Genomic DNA, 24,145 nt, shown 5'->3' with positions numbered 1-24,145 from the left:
ATTTTAGTCAGTAACAGAAATGAGATGTTCACAAGTCTTGAAAATCACAACAGACTGCAACAAGTTTCAAATGTACGGAAAGTTTAAAAGTAAAACTCACCTGAGCTTTAAAAGAACTCGAGAACTTTTGTGTGTAAAAGTTCTGTGACACAAAGAGGGGCCCCGTTTAAGCAGGTTAACAAAAGCCTAATATCAAAGGGAATTGAATCAACTCATTGAACTCAGTCTGGAGACAAACACAAAAGAAAAACAGGAAAACATGTCTGAATGTGTGTTGACTCAGCATGGCTAATAATAAATGAGAATAGTTTGGAATAATTAAATGAAATTGTACCCGGGAGCATCACCATTTAAATGCTGAACTCCTCTGTATGAAACTTTTCTCCCACAAATCCATGCAAAGGTACCAAAGTGTCCTTAATGCAGGAAAATGTGTCCAAATGTCCTGATGGACGACCTTTAAATGTGATCATGTCTGCATACTCGTTTTGAAGACACCTTTTTTTCTTTGTCCTTATTCTAAACCATGTCACGAAATTCCTCCCTCACTTTTTCATCTGCAGTGACCATTTTCCCTCCACAAAAGAAGAAAACAGTCAGTTTTAAGAAAAGACTTAAATACGGGTGCAGTGTAAGAGGAACAAGTTTACCGATAACAAAGGGAATAAGAAAGATGGTAAAATTGTCAGTATCTGTATATGTTCTCAGTCTGAATGGCATGGAAAGAAAGAAATGGACTTCTTTACTTTAACTTCAATAATGGACTACTTTTGAATTCCAAATGTTGTTCTTTATGAATACTATATTTTCAGCGTGTTATCTTCTTTTAATCCCATTTTTAATCCTCTCTCCTCAATTACACACCCCTCATACATGCAAGTTTGTTTTCTACAGCAACATTTATACCCCCCCCCCCCCCCCCCCCTTTTAAATCTTGAACTTCTGTGTAGTTAATAAATAAATTGTTCTTTTTGGAATAAGCTACATTCGCGTGTCTGTTACCTGAGACGCTTTTATGAATGAAAGTTTGATTGACTTGTTGCTGAGGGGGTCGGGAAAGGGGGTCGGGGGTGGGGGGTGTTAAACAAACCTCAGTGCCGCAGCAGGTCACGACTCACCGCGGGCACGCGCCCCGCCCACTTCTTTTCGCTGAGTTTATAACGGGACGCGGCCGACCGCAGAGTGACCACTCCACGCTGCTGCAGCCGGTACAAGTTTGAAGGAGAAGCTGTGAAGGAGCCACATGTACTGGGACACTTCGATCAAAGCAGGAGACAGAAGCGCCGACTCCAAAGTAAAGGTAAGCTCGGTCATTTAAACTAAAATATATTTTAACGCGACACAAAATGAGCAGCAAGTGTCGTTCATCCACAACGAGCAGTTTAGAGCGTGAACTGTGCTGCACGGATGGACGTCAGCTGACAGAAAACTGCAGGATTCTTGGCTTTTCCGATTTTTTAAAAATGTATTTATTCCCTAATTATTCATCGAGATAAACACCAGTGGGAAACGTTACAGCCCCACTCGCGTGATTCTAAACTGCGTTTGTAAGTTTGAATTCATTCCCAGTGGTGACAAAAAGTTGTAATCATATGACCGCAGATGGAGGTTTGCCAGAGCGGATACTACACAGAAGACTTCAGGACGCAGGAAGTGCCAGCTGGTTTCGACTTTGCATCTTATGGTGAGTTTAGTGGATCCCTCTGATGTTGCTTCATCTGGCTTTCCTGCTGATCCTGGTGCACGGCGCTGAAACTCTCAGACACATCAGACACAGGTTTTTTTATGTTTGTGCGATCTGTTTCCTCTGAAGCCGAGCGGCTGAAGGACAGAGGAAACATGTTCGCAGACAGTGTCATCACATCTGTCAGAGCTTTCCCTGCGAGTCCTTGACACGCCCGTGATTATGTGTGTGTGAAATTGTCTGAATGGGCTGAGATCTGCAAAGACAGAGAGACGCAGGGTGGTCAGGTTAAAGACGGTCTCTGTGTTGCACTCCCCTCTCTGTCTTTCCTAATCCTTTCCTCCAGACTTCCTCCTCCAACAGATTTAGAGCCCTCGCCCCCCACTCCCCATCCCTCCATCACTACTCTGTCACACTCCCTCCGCTGGTGTTTCCTCCCCCTCCCTGCCTTGTTTCCTCCAAGCTGCCTCCATCCATAGAACTGAAAAAACCTGGGGGGCCTTTTTTTCTTTTTTCTCATGTCCCACGTCACGATTTCAGCCCAACTCCAAAGTCTAACTTATAGATTTCTCCCACAATTCTTCTCTCCATGACTTTTTCTGCAGAACTGAGCTTTGATTAACCTCCTTCTTAAAGCACCACACCGGCATTTTAGCATAGTCTTTCATATTTACAGCAAACTATACATTCATAGCAGATTTTGAGTTCATGTTTTGTATTTGTTTGCCTTAATATAATCATAAAATCAGCTTAAAGATAATGCAGCTAACTTGCTCTTACTGCTGGATCAAAGTTATCCTTATGAGGCTATAAGCAGCAGAGGGCTGGTGGTGCCTTCAGTGCCAAAGAGTTTACAGTGTCATCACATCTGTTAAGTCATAAGAAAAAAAAATCCACCTTAAAAACAAACATAATTTAAACATTTGCAAAAGAAAGTAAAGTCACGGATCACCTTAGTCTATCAGGAATTAAGCGTTTTGCAAATAGGTCTTGCTTACTCAGCTGTAAGTACAGCTGTGTAAGCAAGACAAACTTTGTTTTACAAAGTTACAAAAAAGTATTTCAACCCTTTACTAAATTAAAAAGTGTAATCTTAATTATGTATATTAGGTTTATCCTCATTGTTTGCTCATTATAGCAAATCTTATACATATATTATGTATAAGATGCCCCCCAGACACAAAGAGCAGTGTCATCCTGTGCTGCAAAAAAACTGCTGTAAAATGAATTAGTTTAAGGTTTGCACGATTAAACAGGTAATCCTGTATCGGCTTGGTGCTTTAAAAAGAGCTGTGCTTCCCTGCTGTCTTCACCATCCTTCACTGACTCCATCTGTCTGTATTATGTTGAACCTCCAGACTACCCTGGTGAAGACCTGTCTTTTCTGTTAGACAGTAAAGCGCCCGGACAGCAGCAGCAATACGCGGCAGACAGCGGCTACCCGGAGCCGCCAAAAGCTTCCCATCCTTATGGCACCAAAGGTAAAAAGAAAAACGTGTTTTGGTATACTTTGCTTGCTTATTAAAGTCAAGTATTTTTGACTTATCTTGTATTTTTTGCTCTTTTACCTTCAGTGAGTGACGCTGCCCTCTTCAGCCTGGATACATACCAGGAGTTCAACTGGTGGGCCTCGTATCCACAAGGTGAGCGTCTCACGTTCACTGATGCTACGTGTGAAATAACTCTAAAGGAGACCTATAGTGTTCATATGTTTTATTCGAGAACACCAGAGAGTTGCTTTTTGAGTAGCTACTTTTTAAAAACAGATATTTGTGTGTATCTCCTCTTTGTGACATCACACAGAACCATGAGCAGAAAAAAATCTTCTGGAACTGAGCTTCCAGAGCAGATTAAAGCCCGAGCTTACAGGGCTTATTTGTGCATACACTGACCTCATTTAAAGTTGACTTTAAGGGAATTGTGTTTGTGACTAACTCTCTCCTGGTGCACAGATGGACTGGCAGTGGACCAGTCACAAACTGGATACCAGGAGTCTCCTCAGACATACCAGAACTTGGTGCCCCAGACCGGACAGTTCAGCCCTGCCGTGGAAGGCAGCCACAGCCCCTTCCTCACAGGAGCGGGATCAAACTCAGTACAAAGTAAGACATTTCACTCGTGGGTTAAAACCAAACACTTTTCCAGTGACCTGATCTTTGTAGTTCAGTGTGTGATTCTTCTGTTTGGTGCAGGCGAAACAGATCAGAGCTACTTTGACTCGGATGCACAGAGACAGTCCTCGTCTTTTTGGTCTGAATATCAGTCCCCCAACTTAGCTGCCCCTCCATCACACCCATCTATGGCCTCATGTCCCTCAAACCCCGGCCTCCAGTCCTCAGAGCAGTACTGCCCCCGTGTGGTGAAACGAAAAAACACCCCTCCACAGAGGCTGGACAGGGAGGGGCAGATGACAGGAATGTCGGCTTATCCAGGTTAGAGTTTGCTTCTTTTCCTCTTTGTATAATGACACATGGATTACACATTACAGCGCCAGCTACTTACTTTGACCTCATTCATTTATCTACAAACTCTTCATTCAGGTTCCGGTCCAATCCAGCTGTGGCAGTTTTTACTGGAGCTTCTGCTGGACTCTGCCTGCCGCACTTTCATCTCCTGGACTGGAGACGGATGGGAGTTCAAGATGTCTGACCCCACAGAGGTAAGAATCCTGTTTTAGACAAAGCCACTGTTGAGCACTACATGGAACCGATAAAAGGTTATTTCTTACCTGCTTCACAAAACTTTCCATTTGAGTGTGTCTTTGTACTTTGGGGAGAAACGTTGATCACATTTAAGAAAGTCAGGCCGGGAATCACTTGTTTTCCTAAAAATGGAGCCGCTGGTGTTGAAACTTTGTACCATTTAACAGAGCAATGACTGGATGGGGGCCCCTGTTCATATTACCTGCAGTGCTGATGCTGCTCATCCTGGTACTTATAGAGCCAGATTGACAGGGGGCAGAAACGAGCATTGCACAGCTTTACTGAAAGGTGTGAGGATTCATTTATGTGGGAATAAAATGATAGAAGACAGAATCTGCTTATGTTACTGCTTTACACAAACATGTAATGCATTTGAATAAACACTTGGATTCTTCTGTTTTTAGAAGCACTTAAATAAATCATCTTACTTATTATAAACTTTAACAGATTTTTTTATTAGTACATTTACTTAATTACATTACTCATTTCTATTGTATTTTTCTGAGCATGTGTTTGCTGGTGATCCCACAGGTGGCGAAGCGCTGGGGTCAGTGCAAGAACAAACCAAAGATGAACTACGAGAAGCTGAGCCGTGGCCTGCGTTACTACTACCACAAAAACATCATCCATAAGACGGCGGGCAAGCGCTACGTCTACCGCTTCGTCTGTGACGTGCAGGGCATGCTGGGGAAGTCAGCACAGGAGGTCCTGAGCAGTATGAACGTTTTACCCACAAACACAGAGTCCTGGCAGTGCTCTGGGGTATCGACAGCCTCTGATCACAGCAGTGAAACGTGGGTTTCACAGTAGGGGCCGACCCCAGGAGCCTCGGTGCTGCTGGCTGACAGACCTGAACGTTTTGAGTACTTCAGCCTTCAAAGTGAACTCTGCTTCCTCAAGCCTCGTGGAAGAGGACGAACTTGATGTAGGCAGTTTACAGATGCTGCATTTCAGGGAATAATAATTAAAAGTATATAGATCCATAGTGCAGCCAATATTTAATGACATCATATCATATTTTCTTAAATGTTTCTATAAAAAGAGCTACTTGACCTCAGGTTGTTTTAAGTGCAGCACAGACACCAGCCAGGGGTATTTTAAGCACTCGGGTTACTTGTACTTTGTTCCTCTGGGGTTGTTATGTTTGATAGTTTGTTTGTTTGTTTTCTAAAGAAAGAATGGATTTGTAAATAGTGTTTATATGAACCCTATGTAGAGTTTTGTGCATTTATATTATTATTATTATTATTTTCTAAATACAAAACTCGTGTCTACCTCTGTTGATACTCTGAATAACAAACTGGCGGTTTTCAGGCACTTGCTGTGAAGGTTTCAGTGACGTGTGATGGTTGTCTGATGTAAATAAACTGTATATAAACGTGTTGAATTAAAGTCTTCTTTTATAAAATTAGGCTGGGGGAATTAATGATACTGCAGCTCCCCCTGGTGGACAAAGAGGGATTCATGCGTCTACAACTAATTTAAAAAAAGAGAACTTTTTAAAAATTCAACAATTTTGAAAGATTTATCTTATATATGTTTTTTTTCTCATTTTCAAAATCAAATCAGAATCAAATAGAATCAAATCACTTAAATTATACTTTTCAAGTTAATCTACTTTGAGCTAATTCGGATTTCTAATCTAATAATTTCAAACTGTTCAGATCTTTGATCAGAACTAGAGGGAGAACCCTGAATGTTCCTAAGAGCCCCCTTTTATACTCATTTGGCCATATGCATCACTTCCTTGCTCCCCTTCGTCTTATATGACTTGCTCCGTGAGTTCTATCCTGCTCTTTTCTCTTTGTTTGGCTTTGCACTGGCGTAACTTAACAGAAAGATCGAATCACTTCACCACAATGGTTCCTTTTGTCATCTATATCATATACTTCATTGTAAACTATTAGTCATGACACATAGCTCTCCTCTACACAAGATTCCTTTATAAGACAACAGTATCGGTATCAGCAACACTGCCCTTTATTTACTTTGTATCAAATTGATACCAAAATGTGCAGTATGGCATATACAGGCTATTAGCGGGATATACACAACATGTCAAGTTTCAGCCCCCAGGAAAACAACGTAAACATACTACATACAAAACATAAGGAAATGTGTCTTGTGGTCATTTGTTTATTTGCTACTTGGCAATAAATCGTATACTATTGGAAAGCCTTTTTATGTCCCCCTAAATGGCGCCACGTTTGTAAGGAAAATGCATTAGATAATTATTTGATGCCCTTGTTATTGATCAAGAATGCAAATCTGACATTTATAACACCTTGTACATTTTTCATTTTACAGGACCCAATTATGGGACATTTTCACCCCACACATGGATTAGAAAATATTCCACCCACAAAATACTAAAACACGTGTCCATGTTTGAGGAAAAAGCGGACAGAACAGCTCTTTATTTTCATTGTACAACGACATTATGGCAAGTTGATGTTGTTGGGTTTTTTTGTTTGTTTTGTCTTAAATACATAAAATGAAGTTATACATTTTGTAACCGCGGTCTGGCAAGGAAGGAACACCAAGCAGGTTCAGCGGGCATGTGGTGTGGATGTTGGCCGGACAACTCGGAGGCCAGTCAGTTAAATACACTGTTCCAAAAAATAGTAATGTCAAAGTATCTTACTGTATATTTTAAAGCGTTGTAGCCTGCTGTCTTTCTAGAATATCATTAAATTTACATAAGTAGACTGATTTTACATGTCAAAGGTAAAATAACATAACATCACTGTAAATATAGTAAAAACACAATTTACTTGTTTTTTTTTAAATATATTTTTTGTACATATGCATATTTAGATTGTTAAAATACATTCACAAATGTATCGTGATTTCACAAATATCTGTGCGTTATTTGAAAGATTGAACTGTTGAATTCAAATGTAATGCTATGGAAAAGTATATAACATGATTCCTATAAGCTTGTGTTACTTCACATAAGTATTATTATCATTGCTGTTTAGGGCGATCGTGGTTCAAGAGTAGGCAGTTCGCTTGTGATCAGAAGATTGCCGGTTCGAGCCCCGGCTCGGACACTCTCGGTATTGTGTCCGTGGTCAAGACTCTTCACCTGCTGCCTACTGGTGATGGCCAGAGGGGCCGGTGGTGCGATATGGCAGCCTCGCCTCTGTCAGTCTATCCCAGGGGATGCAATCCATTATAATTTACACCAACTATTAACTGTATATTTCTGTACATTTACGTATTATATCATATTACCACAATCATTGACCTTGTTTATAGGTAATTTCATTGTTTGATCACGTTAAAATGTTCCTAATTTAATGTCTAAAAGCACTTGGAAAAGGCAGTATCCCATGTCAAATTAGCGCAACAAACTCGATTTTCATTACTGAAAAAAAAACTGTATTTTCATGAGAAAGTTATTTTCTGATATTTTAAGGTAGTATTTTGGCGCCCCAGCTGCCGGAATATTACTGTTTTATTAGGATTTGTTTTTTTTTCCCCCTATTTATAGATAATTTCATTGTTTAATCACATTAACATGTTCCCAATTTAATGTTTAAGATCACTTGAAAAGGCAAGATCCCATGTAAAATTAGCGCAACAAACTGTATTGTCATTGCTGGAAATAACCATATTTTTATGAGGAAGTTGTTTTCTGTTATTTTACGGTAGTATTTTGGCGCCCCAGCTGCCGGAATATTACTGTTTTTTAAGATGTTTTTTTTTTAACAGTGTAGAACAACAGACCTGGAGTTGCCCTGCTCTAAACAGATGCACGGAGAGCAGCAGGCTGCAGCGGCACTCACATTAGGAGACTCTCCAACAACTACAATAATATTCTAGGGAGCTTGGAAAGGAAGAGAAAGCAAAGGCAGAGTCCAGACGCTTTTCTTTCCAGGTTCCTTAAATGGCCTGTAAATGGCCTGTATTTGTATAGCGCTTTTCTAGTCCCTAAGGACCCCAAAGCGCTTTACACATCCAGTCATCCACACACTGGTGATGGCAGCTACAATGTAGCCACAGCCACCCTGGGGCGCACTGACAGAGGTGAGGCTGCCGGACACTGGCGCCACCGAGCCCTCTGACCACCACCAGTAGGCAACGGGTGAAGTGTCTTGCCCAAGGACACAACGACCGAGACTGTCCAAGCCGGGGCTCGAACCTGCAACCTTCCGATTACAAGGCGAACTCCCAACTCTTGAGCCACGATCGCCCCATCGCCCTTAGACTATGATGACCTGGATGACTGAGTATGGAGGACCACAAGAGCCACGCGCATCGAAATAATGGTAAATGGCCTGTATTTATATAGCGCTTCACTAGTCCCTAAGGACCCCAAAGCGCTTTACACATCCAGCCATCCACCCATTCACACACTGGTGATGGCAGCTACATTGTAGCCACAGCCACCCTGGGGCGCACTGACAGAGGCGAGAGAATAATGGCTCTTGTGATCCTCCATAACTCAGAGCCTCCACAGACGTGCTACAATAATAGGACGAAACCCCTTAGCGGCGCTATACCATGTGGTTGTTAGGATTTATAAAATCAAACATACCAAGAAAACTGCAAACCAATGCACAATATGAGTCGACAGATCTACTCACACAGGCGTTGTTGGTGGATCCCTACAGCAAGTCTTACTGTACTTGGAACATGACCCCACTGTTATCGTAAGACAGACAGAGTGTGTTCCAGATGTTTGCTGCTGTGTGTGTTCCGCTTATAGCTCTTAGAGCACCCATATTTCCCAGTCGCAGTAAATGCGTCTTTTTCCGGGTGCGCCTTCTAAAGTCATCTTCCTTAAAGTTCGAGACAAAAGCGTATTTTGCAGTTCAGACAGAGCTACAAGAACTTTCTGGGCCACGAAATGTCAGACAAAACTATAAAGCTTGCTTTGGTGAGCGCGCTGGAGGACATATCAAAGGAAGACTTTGAGAAGTTCTGCCACCAGCTTCTGGACCGCAGGGAAGCGCCACGCGTCAAGCGCAACAGGGTGGAAAATAAAAACCGCCTGCAGATCGCAGACGTGCTGGTGTCCCACTTTACCGAGGAGGGGGCTCTTGGGGTGACTGTGGACCTGCTGAAAGCGATTGGATGTAGCAACGAGGCGGAAACACTCGGTGAGATCAATGTCCAAGTTTCAGTTAGTGGTCATTTGTACATCTGGATTTACACAGAAGCGTCATCACAGTTAATCACAGGGTAAAAACTAACTACAGAGATCGATGGGTATAACAGAACCAGAAACAATACTGCAGACATTTTTAACCAACAATAAAAGGGTCTCATTTATTTACTTTCACTTTTAAACTTCCTAAACTGATCGCTGCTGTCATTTGGGGCTTACCGTGTCACAAAAGGGGTGAAACCAAGCAGAGGTCTCTGACTTCAATATTTGATTATGAGAAAACAAAAACAAGAGTTAATACAGTGCTGTGGAAAAGAACTGCTCCCCTTCTTGATTTCTATTTTTAATGCGTCAGATCATTAAAAATGTTAGTACTATAAAAAGATAACCAGACTAAATACAAAATGCAGTTTTAAATAATGATTTGATTTATGAAGAAAAACCTACCTGAAGCAAAACGACTTGTCCCTCATATCATATTAAATCAGGCCTGATTACTGCCAGACCAATCAAGAAATCATTTAATAGAAGCTGTCTGACAAAGTGAAGTAAGCTAAAAGATTTAAAGAAACAGCTGAGGAAAAAAAGGCACTGACATCTATCAGTCTGAAAGGTTCACAAAGCCATTTCTAAGGCTTTCAGGACTCCAGTGAACAACAGTGAGAAATTATCCACACATGGAGAAAACTTAGGACAGTGCTGAACCTGACCAGCCGACCAAAATTACTCCAAGAGTGCATCAATGACTCATCCAGGAGGTCACAGAAGAACTCAGAACATTTTCTAAAGAACTGCAGGCCTCACCTGGCTCAGTTAAGGTCAGAGGTCATGGTTCAACAAAAAAAAGAGAGAATGAGCAAAAATGGCCTCAATAGGAGAGTCCAAGGACAAAACCACTGCCAACCAAAGAAGCAAAAAAATGAAGGCTCGTCTCACGTTTACCAAAAAAAAAAACCATCTGAATGATCCCCAAGACTTGTGTGAAAAACCATGTTGTATCTGGCATGAACTTAAATAGTTCAAGTTCAATCAGACTGAGATACTTTAAACATGCGGTTCATGCTGGAAACCTTCAAATATGGCCAAATTAAAGCAATTCTACAAAGAAGAGTTGGCCAGTTATTCGATTTCTGGCGCAATAACATTTTGAATTTTTTTTATTTTCTCAATCGCCCAGCATTTACACGGGTCTGGTCTGCGTTAAAATGTAGCCCTACAGTAACAAAGTGCTAAAGTTTCTTTTTGTAGCATCACACTTGAAACCAGCTTTATGCAGTAAAAACAGAGAAAAACAGAGAGAAATGACTCTCTGAATTCTTCAACCTTTTTCTAAAGTCTGTGTGACACTCCAGTGTCAGGATGTGACTCTGGACATGTGCTGACTTGCTGCTCAACAGTCAATTTAGTTCCATGGAAATTACATAACAATGGAGAGTCTGGCCCTGCAGCTTGATAGTGCAACGTTCCAGATTTGTTTTTGTCTTTTTGAAGGGGCAGCCAACAGGGCAGCTGTAACAGCGAAATGATAAAACATATGCAACACTGATATTTTAAAATTGCAATTGTCAGAGTTTATTTTCATTCTGAAACTAAAACTGCTCTCCTGTTACACCGCTAACATGGAGGCTAACATGGAGGCTAACATGGAGGCTAACATTTTGATTCATTTGTGTTTTTCAGTCACAGAAGCCGGTGGAGGAAATTAGACATCTCACCTGGACAGTGAGTTGATCTTTCTGTTAACTTGTTCATATAAACAACTATATGCTATCTATGATTTCTTTTATGTTTTGCAGGTGAAAGACTTCACAGCAGCTGGAAAACTGTGTGAAAGGCTCTAGTATTCACACACAAGCTCCAACTACAGATTTATTTCAAAACAATTGACTTTATAACTGTTGTGTCATTAAATTTTAATCCTAAAGAATTTCATAAAATAAATAAAATAATTTCAGAGAAACTAAAAAGATTTCATTGCGGTTCAACAGGTCCTCCTTTTAGTCATAGCTCAATGTTTTCAGTTTTTATTGTTGCCAAAACTGGATCGTCCATCTGTTCAGAGGTAGCCTATCATAACATTCTACACTCTTATCAAGAATGCAGACTTGGAAGCTTTCCCAAACCCTGCTTTGAGCCAATATACACTTCAAAATCCACAGTGGACTACCTCAGAGGTTTTAAGTTGAAGGTTTAACCTTGTCTCTCACTTCCCTGAGCATAACATTGTAGAAAATCTGTTCCAAACAAAGCCACACGCAAGATGGACTGAGAATCAGAAACAGAAGAACGCAGAAGGAAGAAATCCACAAAACAAGAACTAAAAGAGACTCAACTGCTATAAAAAGGCTTTACATTGCTGTCATACTAAAGTGGTGCTTGCAAGAACTGTGGGGTCCCTAAACATCTACTTTGAGCCCTTTTTATTATTTTAAAACTGTAAAAGATGGAAATAAAGTATTCTTGCTCAGAACAGTCAAGAAATGTGTCAAGTTTATGCCTTTTGAAAACCACATCGTCTTTTACTCTCCTAGCTGTTCACACTAACTGAAACGTGGAGCTCAGAGGAAGCTCAAACGTTAGCAAATCAGTGTTAATATGCTGTTATTCTTTTTTTAAATTTAGGATATTATTATTGTTTGATGAAACTTTGTGTTTTTAATGAAGAACATGTTCTGTAATAGTAACAGTTAAACTTACAGGTTAAGTTAAATAACCAAGGTTTATGCCATAATATACGAAAAGAAAAAAAAACAGAAGCATCGTCCTATTATCATGCCTCACTTCACCTTTGAAATGATGTTCATCCTCTGCTACTTTGTATGGACACTCAAAAGCAACTGTCATAGAAATATAAAAAACAATGTTAAGGGATTTTATGCTGCTGTGGTTTTACCTGCAGAGGTGTTTTCTAGTGTCTGATTTTTGCGATTTGGCCGTCGATTTGAGGTATTTGTCATTTTTTAGTTGCCAGTTTTGCCTCTTTGTCTATTTTTCCACCTGGACACTCTTATTGTGACTTTTCCACGTCTGTTTATATAATTTACAAGAGCGATCGTGGCTCAAGAGTTGGCAGTACGTCTTGTAATCGGAAGGTTGCCGGTTCGAGCCCCGGCTCGGCCAGTCTCAGTCGTTGTGTCCTTGGGCAAGACACTTCACCTGCCACCTACTGGTGTTGGCCAGAGGGGCCGATGGCGTGATATGGCAACCTCGCTTCTGTCAGTCTGCAGGGCAGCTGTGGCTACACCTGTAGCCTCCACCAGTGTGTGAATGTGAGAGTGAATGAATAGTGGGATTGTACAGCCCTTTGAGGGCCCCGAAAAGCGCTCTATAAATGCAATCCATTATTATTATTATTTAACTGTATTGTGTAAATTAATAAACTAATCTGCAAAGCTGGAAGCATCACCGGTCAGAATTTGGAGGCGATTTAGTCAGTGAGGGTCAAAGGTCACTGAAGAAACAGATAAGCTGCTCTCCTTCATGGACGACCCGTCACTCCCACTTCACACTTCTCCCTCAGACCTTTCAGCCTCACTGCCATAAAGAACACTTCGGGGAATCATTCCTACTGATCTTTAGTTATATCTGTACAATAAGGCTTCAGTCTGTCACAGGTGAACACACCTGTGAGGCACAAGATCCCAAACATATTTTCTATTATACCTTCATCCAAACGTTTTTCTTACCTTTAAAGTGTACATATCACTTATTAATGCCATTTGCACTTCTCTCTACACAATGTCAGGGTTGCTTTTACTGTTTTTAACTAACTTTGTTTTTATTTTTCTTAGTTTTTTATCACAGTTGCAAATATAAATTCCTGCACTAACTCATAGTATAAGGCCCTGACTGGGGGCCTGTGGCACTTTTATTTTAACTGTGGCTGAGACTGTATACTATTTTTACATCCATCCATTAAAATAAAGCACATCCATGCATTACATGGATTCTGCTTTTTTCTGCTTAGGGTGTAAGCAGAAACACGTTTCACTGTACCCTGCTCTCTGGGACACTAAAAGTAAAAATGATCTGGTCTGGCATTATTTTTTCATGATGTGGTTCTGCTTTGTGCAGTTTACATTTTCCTTATGGATATAAACTCTGGCTTTGAAAATATTTGCATTCATTAAACACTCCAGTGATTTTCTGAAAGGTTTTATATGCTGAGAAAAACATTACTTATACAACCTGACCTTGCTCCCTGTCAGTTACTGAGTAGTTTGTCAGCGCAGCAGCAGTTTAAATTATGTTTAGCAAGCAAAGCAAACAGCGTGGTGAGTTTTTCTTTTGGATTTAAGCAGTGGTATCACTGACTTGTGAATCGAAGCCCCAAAAGATGAAAGTTGTTTGTGTTTCTCTAAAGGAATGAAATGTTAGCTCTCATATGTTGAAAATATGCCATTATACTGTAATAGATGGATGTGATCTATAAGGTGGTCGGCTGGAAATGAGTGATGAACGAGGAATTGCATAACTGTAACTGTGCTTGTTACACTGTGACCCATCCAGTGAGCCTGTGAGGACCTGCGGTTAGTGGGCTTCTCCCGTTTGTTCCATGCTGACAGACATCACAGGTTTCCTTATGTTACTTTAGAAAGGCCGAATCTGTTTTGGGCTTGTGGTGGTGCAGTTAAAGAAGACTGAGTTTGTAGCTTAAGCTTAGATAAAAGTGTCCGTTCCCAGGCTCATGACTGTGGTTGTTGCCCATGTAAAGGGTTAAATGATGTTACTGATATATTATTAATCATAATTATGTTAGTTTTGCACTTACACTGCTAGTGTTGCTCCGAAGCAATGTGACAATAACAAAATAAATACAAATAATTGAAATATCTGCCCTGAGATACATCACAGAATTGTTAGGCCTGTGAAATCACTACACTGTGAAATAATCTGTAAAAGCTGTGAAACAGACTGAGCTATTATAAAGAGTACTTCTGTTTCCGAAGGCATTTGAATGCACCGTTTTTTTCTCTCTTACAGTTCCAAATTGCTTAAAGCAGCTTTACATAGCTACTCTGGCACCACACCGGAAAGCAACAGCGGTTACAATCAGAGGTGCAGTTTTGGATCTCGGTGAATAATGGCCAAAACTATCAAATCCGCTGTGGCAGACACTCTGGAGGACTTGGGAAAGGGGAACTATGAGAAGTTCTGCCACCAGCTTCTGGACCGCAGAGAACCGCCGCGCGTAAAACGCAACAGGGTGGAGGACAAAAGCCGTCTGCAGGTCACAGACGCGCTGGTGTCTATTTTTACTGAGGAGGGGGCTCTGAGGGTGACTCTCGAGATCCTGAAACAGATCGGCTGCAGCGAAGAGGCGAAAGAACTCGGTAAGATCAACGACTGTGATTCTGCAGCCTAAAACCTGCACAGACGGAGGTCAGGGTTTAATGATGGCTGAGTGTTCGGATGCTGCATTTTCACTTTCATTTTTCTTATCTGACCAGAGCCTCTCGATTGTTTTTCAGCGTTTATTTAATAACAGCGAACAGAGTCACTCTTCCATACGTGTCCGAGCCCGTTTTACTCCCGATCTGCAGATTAAAAGTGAAGTCAGCGGGCGCGACCGGGCCTAATTAGAGCAGCTACTTTATGCGCCGTTCGCGTGTAACAATTAGAAATGTGTACGAGGAAACGTTGTGCAGAACCTACACCCGTACAGAAGGACTGCGACCTATTTTCATCGTGAGACTGTGTTGATGTCGTTAACGCTAGCCAGAATGGGGAGATAATGCTGGTATAAGTTCCGCATTTATCGGCTGCCAGAGCATGGAAATGGCAGACCTCTTTGACGTTGATCAGGCACTGGCGCCATGCGCTTGGCGCATGCGCACAGATGCGATTTCCCAGTCCCACGATAAGTCTGGACTTCGACTTCTTGAGTAATAATAATCTTATAAAATGTCCTGATAGCTCTGATGGAGCTGAGGGATACGTCATTCCTCTGTATAAATGTGGAACTGAAGCCATAGTACGTGAGGATCACTTGTTCTTCAAAGCCTGTAACATTACACCCATGTATGATATTTTAATATTACTGTTCGTCTCTGTGTGATCCACTGAAACACCGTCACGGACTCTAACACTGTGTCTTCATTTTTGCAGAGGAAGCTACAGGTGGAAATTCCTCGAAACCTGCTCCCACTGACGGTGAGTTTCTGCGCTGCTTCACCTTTCAAATCAGCCTCGACGGGACGAGGCTGATTTGCTGTTTTCCTTTCTTCTTTACCGACATTTCACAGTATAGACCAGTGCTACGTTTGATTTAGTTTTAATCATAATTTTTGTCTAAATTCTTTTAGCTTTAGTTGACTAAATATCGGAAGATTATCGCAGACTAATTCTAAAGCTAATTCGGTTGATTAAAGTCTGTAAAGGTTTTCTGTGCTCGTACTTTCCTTGACGTCAAATGCGAAATGTGTCCATGTGTCTTCTCTTCTCTTCCAAGCGTCGACATTTTGTCCTGTTTTCACGGGAAACATGGAGCGTGGACGCTTTGTCTGCCCCTCCCATTCTGATTATTGGTGGCAGATCAAATTGTGCGTAAAAGGGGGGCGACTTACTGGATCGCTCCTCCCGCCTCTACACACCATTAATTAATTCTGAATGATTTGTCGTCTCCCCAGAACATTATAGTCCCGTTTTTATTTCCTTGAGTATCTAACCAGTTATTTTCCTCGTGCATCAGTTTTTATTTAACTGAGTGTTAAAATGTGCAACAACACAAACAAAAGAATAAAATGCTCTTACACTAGATCTCTGCTTGTTCCAGCCTCGAGTGCGTCAGCTGGAGCAGCTGGTGGAAGTAAAACCGCAGGCGGTAGGTGAAGACCTCGCCTGTAACTGATCCTGAGTCAAACTAAAACTTCGGACATGGTCAAGCGTAAAAAACAAAAACATGTCCGCTGGATTCACAGAAATTAAGTGTTTCATATTTTGTTGACATGTGCTTTGTTGTGTTCCTACACCCTAACATATGTTTAAATAGCATTAATTAGATTAGCTGAAAGAGAAGCACGAGGATCAAAGTTTGAAACCTTCAGCCCACCATCAAATCTAAGGCCAGTGAGCCTTATAAGGCCCCATAGATTACCATGAGATCACCATCCTCTGGTGAATGATAATCGAACAGGACCGCCTACCATGTGTTTCTCTTCAGGTTTAAATCGTTTGGATGTTTGGAGGCTGGCAGTGACGAAATAATAACTCGACTAAAATGCGTTAAAGCAAAAGTAACGAGCCGGTTTAGAAAATGTGAGAAGTAGAAAGTACAGATATTTGTTTATAAAGGCAGGGAGTAAAAGTAAAAAGTAGTCAGAAAAAATAAGACTCGGGTAAAATACATTTGTATTTGTACTTCGTTACTTCTCACCTTTGTGCCCGAGGCCTTGAAACTGCCAAGCAGATGCACTCTCATGCAGCTCCTCAATTCCTGATAATAAAAGAGAAGACTGCAACATTAACTAGATACAATAATCTTTAAATGTCTGGATGAAAAAAGGAAAGATGTCATTTATGTTCTTTTTAAATAGTCGACCAAAAGGAACGAATGTGTTTTTAACATTTAATGAATTTTAATTATGAAATAAATGTGATTTTTTAAAAGCATTTTGTTATGAAAGCTGAGAATAAAGTGAATAAAAACTTCAGATGATAAACAACCCTTAACTTTTTTTTAAATTTCTTTCCTTTTCTTTCTCCAGACAAGCACTTTGTGGACAAACACAGAGTCCAGCTGACCAACAGAGTGAGCAACATCGCACCCATTTTGGATGAGCTCCTAGACAATGAAGTTATCGACCAAGGAACTTATACCAGAATTAGAGCTCTGTCTACCACTCAGGACAAGATGAGGGAGCTCTACATTGGTCCCCTGCAAACTGCAGCCTGCAAAAAGATCTTCTATGACATCCTTTTGAAAAATGAGAAATTTCTCGTTAAAGAGCTCAGTGAAAAGGATTAAATGTGTTGAAAAAACAGTTTTTAGACCAAATATAGATCTACCGATATCTACCAGAACATAACATGATTACATTACAAAGGTTTAGATGCCTTTTCTTTGTGGGGGTTTTATTTTACACTTACATTTTTGTAAAAACTGTTCTATGTGTTGCATTTGCTCCTCAGTGGCTCCTTTAATTGATCCATTTTACAGGAAAAACTATGGATATTTGAAAGTTTTATATTAAAAAATGTAAATGTTATATATGTTAAAAATGAATCAGCGATGTCATCAGCCATGTTTTTATCCAAACACGTTTCATCCCAAAACGTAACATATATGTGACAAATCGTCGCTATGTTGCTCGTTCCCAGGCGTGAGAGCGGGTTGAAATTGATAAATGTAAGGTGATGGTTAATGCTAGGGTTAGGGCCGCGAAGAGAATAAAAAGGGGAGTGCTTCAATTAAGAATCCTGAGCGTTCATAAGGACGCAGAGGGGTACCTTTCTCATTACTATGAATCCTCGGGGCCGTGAAGCTGAATGAGTTTTATCCATAAATCATCCAAAGCCTCATTAATCTGTTTTTCAATGTCATCATCTTATTGTAACTTGAAACATAGTGACAAAGATTTACTGTCCTTTAAAAAAAATAAACCAAAATTAAACTCATGTTTTTCTTGTTCATTTTGATGATTAATTAAAACGTTTTATAATTTAATCTTTGAAATAAAATCTTCATTTTTATCAAATGATTTATTCAAATAATAATGCAGTGTACATTATGGAGGGACGGGGGAGGCAGAAAATCAGAATATTCATTCAAAAAATATGATGGTAAAACACTGGGAACAATTTCTGCACAAGATTTTAAATGATGTTTTGCATTTGTTGTCCACATACGCGGACATCCCATTTTGGGTTGTCTCGACCACACTACTAAATTTTGCTCTACAAGGGCCTGATATCCACTTACGGGGACGTTATACTGCCACTGTTCTATCGAAATCTAAAACGAATGTGCTCATATGTGAATATCAGGCCATTGTAGAGCAAAATTAGGTAAAAAGATAATTCTTTGTTTTCACATTCATCACGTCCCAATCAAGCGCTCGGGTCTTAGGAAGTTACAGGACGTTTTTCAAAGTGGCTAAACAAACACTTTCAACTCCTTAATCAACTTCATCTGTGAAGATTTGAGCATCAAACTTCACCCAAAGAACCTAAAAAACGAAACACTGAATGAATCACTCTGGCACAACATATGGTCTGAAATCATCTGCTTCTGGACTGCAGAGAAAACGTGAAAAAGGCGCGCGTAATGTTAAAAAAGAGGAAGTAGGGAAAAGCCGGCTGCAGGTCACAGACTTTACCGCGGAGGAGGCGCTTCGGTGGTTCTGGAGATCCTGAAACGAATCGACAGCAGCGCAGAGGTAAGAATCTGCGATTAGATTCATATTTTAAACCCGACACAAACCGCTGCGGTAGCTCGGTGTCAGGGTTTGAAGACTGAGTGTTAGATTATTGTATCGTACGGAGCGAAACCTAACGGCTGATCGCCTAATAATGAGCAACTACTGGAAGGACCGCTGACGTATCCGCACATCTGTACAACAAATAAAGTTTAAAACGGAAGCAAAAATGTTTAAAAAACAAAATAAACAAAAAACTTCCCGCTCGTCTTTGCTCTTCTTTCAGTTTCACTTTCTTCTTCAGAGCCTCTCGATTTTACCCCCCAGTCCCCGTTTATAACAGCTAACAGAGTCACTGATCCTTACACCGTCCGAGAACATTTTGTTCCCAAATCGCAGTTTTAAAACGCAGTTTGGCGAATTTGTGCGAGTTGCCTACAACGTATTTCCACGACGGTGTTTCAGCTTATATTTGTCCCCAGTGTGATTCCACAGTGTTCCAGATGTTGCTTCTGCTGATTGATCATTTTCACTGCCTCTGACTGCAGATGTCGTGCGGTTTGACAGGATTAAAGACCTCGGATGAAGAAAAACGTTGTGGAATAAGGTGCAGGTTTATGAGAGAGAGAAAGCTAAATAATAAAAATGAAATTAAAAAGCGTAGGTCTCCGCGGCTAAGAGGTTCAGCTCCACAGCTCCAGTTTCACATTACAAATGAAAGTCTTGACTTCTTGTGTAATAACAATCATATATAATGTGCTGATGGAGCTGCTTCATTCTTCTGTATAAATGTGGAGCTGAAGCCATTATACGTGACGGCTGTGAGGGTCACTGCGTTTAACCTCCAATAGTTCTTTAATGCCTGTAACATTACACCCATGTATGGTATTTTAATATTACTGCTCTTAGCACCATCACACATTCATCACACATCAAACTCTGTGTCTTCCTCATTTCCGCAGAGAACGCTACAGGTGGACCGTCCTCAAAACGTGGTTCCAGTGACGGTGAGTTCCGTATTGTTTATCAAAATGACGTAGTATGAGCTTAAAATTTAGTCTAAATTATTGTGCCGTGTGCTTTGACTATAGAACTTCAAGAGTGGAAACTCGTCTTTATTGTCCCAAAATACAAAAACAACAGAAAAAAAGCCGTAAAACAGTAGACAGTTGTAATCAGCACATTGGTTACTAGGGCAGCGTGCTGTTTTTATTAGCAATGTTTTATTAGCAATAGATCGAATAAAATAAAGAAAAGATAAGATAACCTAATCCTGAAATGAGCTTATCTATGTATGTCCAGTGGAGCCAAATATTAATAACCTAAAGAAGAGCCATGATTTAGTTGGTTTTAATGTTTTCTGGTGCATCAGCCCATCGTTTATTGTTTTCAACCAACTGGAAACAAATAAGGTGCACAGTTTTAAATCTGAGCAGCCCTTCATCCTGTGGACAGAAGGAAGTTGTTTATATTCTATCAGTGTAAAACATCATCATCAGTATTAATCAATAGTTTTTCCCCTCTGCTTGTTCCAGCTGCAGCATCTGGTGGATGTACAATGGCAGACGGTAGGTGCAGCATGAAGTCCTCTCCCTGTAACTGATCCTGACTCAAACTATAACTTAGCCTGAGGTCAAGAGTAATGAAAAAAAGATGTGTGCACTGTGAGGCACAGAAATGAAAATAAGTCTTTGAGACTTTGGTGACGTGCTTTGTGGTGTTCCTGCAGTCTAAAAAGAAGTATCATTTTAGCCAGCTCCTGATTTTAAAGAGTCTGCTCTCAGCTGTTTGGTCTCCAAAATCAATGAAATGCAGCCAGATGCTGCTCCTTTTCCATTTTTGCTTGTTTCATCACTTTTCTGTGGTGCTCTGAGTACCTGGTCCGTAACACTGTTCGCCATCTTCCTTTATTCACATAACTGTCTGATCCTTATCTGTCCCTGCATGCCATTGGTCACACGGTGTGCCCATCAAAGCTGCTGGTTGCATGGATTCTCAGCAGGGCTGAGTGGTTGAGGCTGAAGAGTCGGCTTTTGTCATTTGCTACAAAGAATGAGCTCTTTGTGTCGGCTCGTTTGTGAATGACACATCACTAAACCCTAAGTTCGGCTGTGGTGCTGCAGCATGAGGACAGAAATCACTCAAAAATAAATCATAATAATTTCTCTTGTGAGCACAGGTGGCTTCTGTGTAAAGGTTATGATCAGCTGACCGACGCTGCTACTATTTGTGGATTTAGCCAACTGAACTCAGCAGGCTTATAAGCAGATGTTCCATGAGCTGTGATGGCTGATTTCCAATTCAATCAGTTCAATTTTATTTATATGGCACTGAATCAACGATTGCCTCAGTGTTCTTTAGTACGAAGAATGAAGCTGCTGTTAAGGTGGAATTCAGTATCATTACCTTAAATTTAATTTGGTGTTTGCTGCCCTTGATGTAACCTTGACCATGAGCACCACAGTCTGTTCTGCACAACCCAAAAACAACAACTAAAGCAACCATTCCCAAAGTCAGGAGTGCTGCTGCTAAAAACCCAGGACAGGTCTGGGCTGAGACAAAAATCTGTGGGGGCTCATCATGATGGGTCTGTCTGTCTAAAAAACCTGGACCCCCCATGGCTGACAACCAAGATCACGTGAAGTACCCTCTGAAAGTCGGCTAAAAGATGTGAATGAAGCATCCAGCAGCGAGCGAAACCAGCTCATTAGATTCTCTGTAATAAAAGAGGAAACTGCAACATTAACTTAACTCTTGGAAATTCAGGAAACACAATAATGTTTCAATGTCTGGATGAAAAAAGTGAAAGACATCATTTATGTTCTATTTTTAACATTTAATTAATTTTAATTATGAAATAAGTGTGATTTTTTTTAAAGCATTTTGTTATGAAAGCTGAGAATAAAGTGAATAAAATTTTCACATGATAAACAACTGTAAACTTTTATTGTATTTCTTTCCTTTTTTTCTCCAGGAAAGCATTTTGTGGATAAACACAGAGTCCAGCTGATCCAGAGAGTGAGCAACATCGCACCCATTTTGGATGAGCTCCAAGACAAGGGAGTTATCGACCAAGAACAATATGACAAAATTAGAGCTCTGCCTACCTCTCAGGACAGGATGAGGGAGCTCTACAGTGGTCCCCTGAAAGCCAGTGCAGCCTGCAAAGACATCTTCTATGAAAGCCTTTTGGCAAATGAGAAATTTCTCGTTGAAGACCTTTCAAAGAAGTAAATGTGTTGGGAAAAAACCACATTTTTAGACCAAACGTACACGATCTACCTGAACATAACATGTTTACATTAAAAAGGTGGAGATGTCTTTTCTTTGTGGAAAATTGTTCTGCTATGTGGTGCCTTTGCTCCTCAGTGACTCTCCTTTAATTGATCCATTTTACATGAAACACTTTGGATATTTAAAATTTTTTATATTAAAAATGTAAATTGTATCATTTAAAGATGAACTGACGATGTCATCAGCCATGTTTTTATCCATGACTCAAACTGTCATAAATTTATTTTCAGATTTCATTATCTTCTATAAAGTAAAACATAATGCAAACATTTATTGTCCTTAAAAATAAACCAGAATTAAACTCGAAGAATTCGTTTTAGTGAATAATTAAATTTTATAAATTGACCTTTGAAATGAATAAATAAATATAGTGACATAAACGCAGTGTACGATGTCTGCATCCGAGTTTAAACAATGTTGTCTACTTTTTTCCAACTGGCTAAACAAATATTTAAACACTTTAAAGTCACGATCCTCCTCAATCAACTTACTTTGTAATTAATCTGCAAAGCTTTGAGCATCAGACTTCACCTAAAGTACCTAAAATGAAATCAGGATCATTTACATGATGTCACTGGCCTTAATTACTGATTCATTAATGTGTGTATTAGCCTTTTGTTGCAGCTGATTTGAATTTGTTATATAGGTGACTGTATCTATATTCAAACTGTACATATTTTTAAATTTGCATTTTTTAAATGTAAAACGACCCTCAGGACTCTCCTCTGGCATCAAGTAAAATGTCAGATTTTAAATTCTAGTGTAATGAGTATTGCACTGTGCCTGTCTGCAGTAAAAAGGGTTTGAATGATGAGCCAATAATATCTACCTGAGCTTCCCAAAACAAGATATCAAACACGGTTTAGGAATCAAACATAACTCTACTTTTCTCCTCCCTCTTCTTTGAACCTGTTTTCTAGTTTTTCTAGAGGCAAAGTCATTTATTGCATCATTGCAAGAAATATGATGTCCACTCGTCTCCTGTGCCACTGAAGATATCAAGTAGTTATTTATTCACTCGAGCTTGGAACTCCGTTCTGTGGATACAATGAAGTTATCATTGCTTTGGGGAATTCGGGAAGGCTCTCCATCTCGGTAGGCAGCGCATTTCCATCAATATCAGCCTCTTTTCTGGTTTGCACCCTGTTCTGGTCGAGTACGACGGCTTCAGTCTTCATTTGTTCACATATCTCTTTTACTGAGACCTGTGCATCTTTGAAATGCGTTTCCTCATAACTGATTACATGTTCTTTGCTTTTCTGAGTGAAACAAACAAATGAAATAAGATATAATATTATGCACATATATATAGTATGTATATATTTAATTTTGTTTTGATCACTGATATTGAAACCATTTTTTAAAATTAGGCTAGTGAAGTTGTTGTTGGTTTCTTATCAGTTGCACTTCTCCATGGATGGTGCTATTAACAGCCGCCTACTGTGAGTGTGAGGTCTTGTTACTATGCTGGTACTGCTGTTGACGGTGCTGCAGCAGCAGTCCCTACAGCTAACATGTTGGTTAATTTGACACATTTTGCTTTATGTATATTAATTTTTTAGAGCAGCAGACCCAGACTTCAAACACAGGTTTTGGAGAACCTGTTTGGCTTCTATGCCTTGTCCAAGCCGCTGTTTATATTTATGTTTAACACAGAGAGAGAAGCTCAATTGTTTGAATTTATTTACAATTACAGTTTTCAAAAAATTCTGACCGTAAACAGCTTTCAAAGCTTTGATATTATTTGAGAATATATATCAGGTGATGGAATTTAATTTAAAGGTTTCTATGTCCCATTGAGCTTTTTGCACTAACTAGTGACAGTATAAAGGTAACACAGTCGTAATTTTGCTCTCAAATTTCTGAGAGAAATAACTGAATTTAAAACATGGCAGACCTCAGGCCAGATTTAATTGGTAGACATATATGCATGCAATATGAAATTTATTATCCCAGATAGTCTAAGGAGCAAGGGCGTAGATTTGGCATGGAC

The 24,145-nt window shown here is 40.1% G+C and overlaps 3 protein-coding genes across 6 annotated transcripts; all 3 read left to right on the top strand.

The window, feature by feature from the left end:
- Positions 1-1,075: 1,075 nt before the first annotated feature.
- Positions 1,076-5,768, top strand: etsrp (ETS1-related protein). 2 transcript variants are annotated; one of them, XM_082551094.1, is made up of 8 exons: positions 1,076-1,300; positions 1,603-1,684; positions 3,076-3,165; positions 3,259-3,327; positions 3,637-3,786; positions 3,877-4,116; positions 4,225-4,343; positions 4,918-5,768. In XM_082551094.1, exons 1-8 carry the CDS (start codon positions 1,244-1,246, stop codon positions 5,194-5,196), a joined length of 1,086 nt encoding a protein of 361 aa, XP_082407220.1. In that variant the 5' UTR covers positions 1,076-1,243; the 3' UTR covers positions 5,197-5,768. The 2 variants fall into 2 exon arrangements, with proteins under 2 accessions (XP_082407220.1, XP_082407219.1); XM_082551093.1 differs by having other exon boundaries at positions 3,043-3,165.
- A 3,339-nt stretch (positions 5,769-9,107) lies between these two features.
- Positions 9,108-22,482, top strand: LOC309717982 (apoptosis-associated speck-like protein containing a CARD). Its single transcript, XM_082552923.1, has 5 exons — positions 9,108-9,517; positions 18,789-18,879; positions 19,821-19,865; positions 20,394-20,426; positions 21,833-22,482. Exons 1-5 carry the CDS (start codon positions 9,242-9,244, stop codon positions 22,090-22,092), a joined length of 705 nt encoding a protein of 234 aa, XP_082409049.1. The 5' UTR covers positions 9,108-9,241; the 3' UTR covers positions 22,093-22,482.
- Positions 14,461-18,118, top strand: pycard (PYD and CARD domain containing). 3 transcript variants are annotated; one of them, XM_082550286.1, is made up of 4 exons: positions 14,464-14,835; positions 15,611-15,655; positions 16,278-16,325; positions 17,209-18,118. In XM_082550286.1, exons 1-4 carry the CDS (start codon positions 14,586-14,588, stop codon positions 17,466-17,468), a joined length of 603 nt encoding a protein of 200 aa, XP_082406412.1. In that variant the 5' UTR covers positions 14,464-14,585; the 3' UTR covers positions 17,469-18,118. The 3 variants fall into 3 exon arrangements, with proteins under 3 accessions (XP_082406413.1, XP_082406414.1, XP_082406412.1); XM_082550287.1 differs by lacking the exon at positions 15,611-15,655 and having other exon boundaries at positions 14,461-14,835; XM_082550288.1 differs by lacking the exon at positions 16,278-16,325 and having other exon boundaries at positions 14,463-14,835.
- Positions 22,483-24,145: the final 1,663 nt, after the last annotated feature.

Source organism: Aulonocara stuartgranti, assembly GCF_965226115.1.
Source record: "Aulonocara stuartgranti genome assembly, chromosome: 11".
NCBI lineage: Eukaryota > Metazoa > Chordata > Actinopteri > Cichliformes > Cichlidae > Aulonocara > Aulonocara stuartgranti.
Note: the sequence above shows the minus strand (reverse complement) of the source record. Positions and strands in the feature narration are given on the sequence as shown.

Excerpts from the sequence above, each read along its gene's own strand:
- etsrp (XM_082551093.1), top strand. The coding sequence starts at position 1,244 with ATGTACTGGGACACTTCGATCAAAGCAGGAGACAGAAGCGCCGACTCC. Across the intron at positions 1,301-1,602 it reads GCGCCGACTCCAAAGTAAAG|ATGGAGGTTTGCCAGAGCGG; the intron begins GTAAGCTCGGTC and ends ATATGACCGCAG. Across the intron at positions 3,166-3,258 it reads CCATCCTTATGGCACCAAAG|TGAGTGACGCTGCCCTCTTC; the intron begins GTAAAAAGAAAA and ends TTTTACCTTCAG.
- LOC309717982 (XM_082552923.1), top strand. The coding sequence starts at position 9,242 with ATGTCAGACAAAACTATAAAGCTTGCTTTGGTGAGCGCGCTGGAGGAC. Across the intron at positions 9,518-18,788 it reads AGATCAATGTCCAAGTTTCA|GGAAAAGCCGGCTGCAGGTC; the intron begins GTTAGTGGTCAT and ends AAGAGGAAGTAG. Across the intron at positions 19,866-20,393 it reads AAAACGTGGTTCCAGTGACG|CTGCAGCATCTGGTGGATGT; the intron begins GTGAGTTCCGTA and ends TGCTTGTTCCAG.
- pycard (XM_082550286.1), top strand. The coding sequence starts at position 14,586 with ATGGCCAAAACTATCAAATCCGCTGTGGCAGACACTCTGGAGGACTTG. Across the intron at positions 14,836-15,610 it reads CGAAGAGGCGAAAGAACTCG|AGGAAGCTACAGGTGGAAAT; the intron begins GTAAGATCAACG and ends TCATTTTTGCAG. Across the intron at positions 15,656-16,277 it reads GAAACCTGCTCCCACTGACG|CCTCGAGTGCGTCAGCTGGA; the intron begins GTGAGTTTCTGC and ends TGCTTGTTCCAG.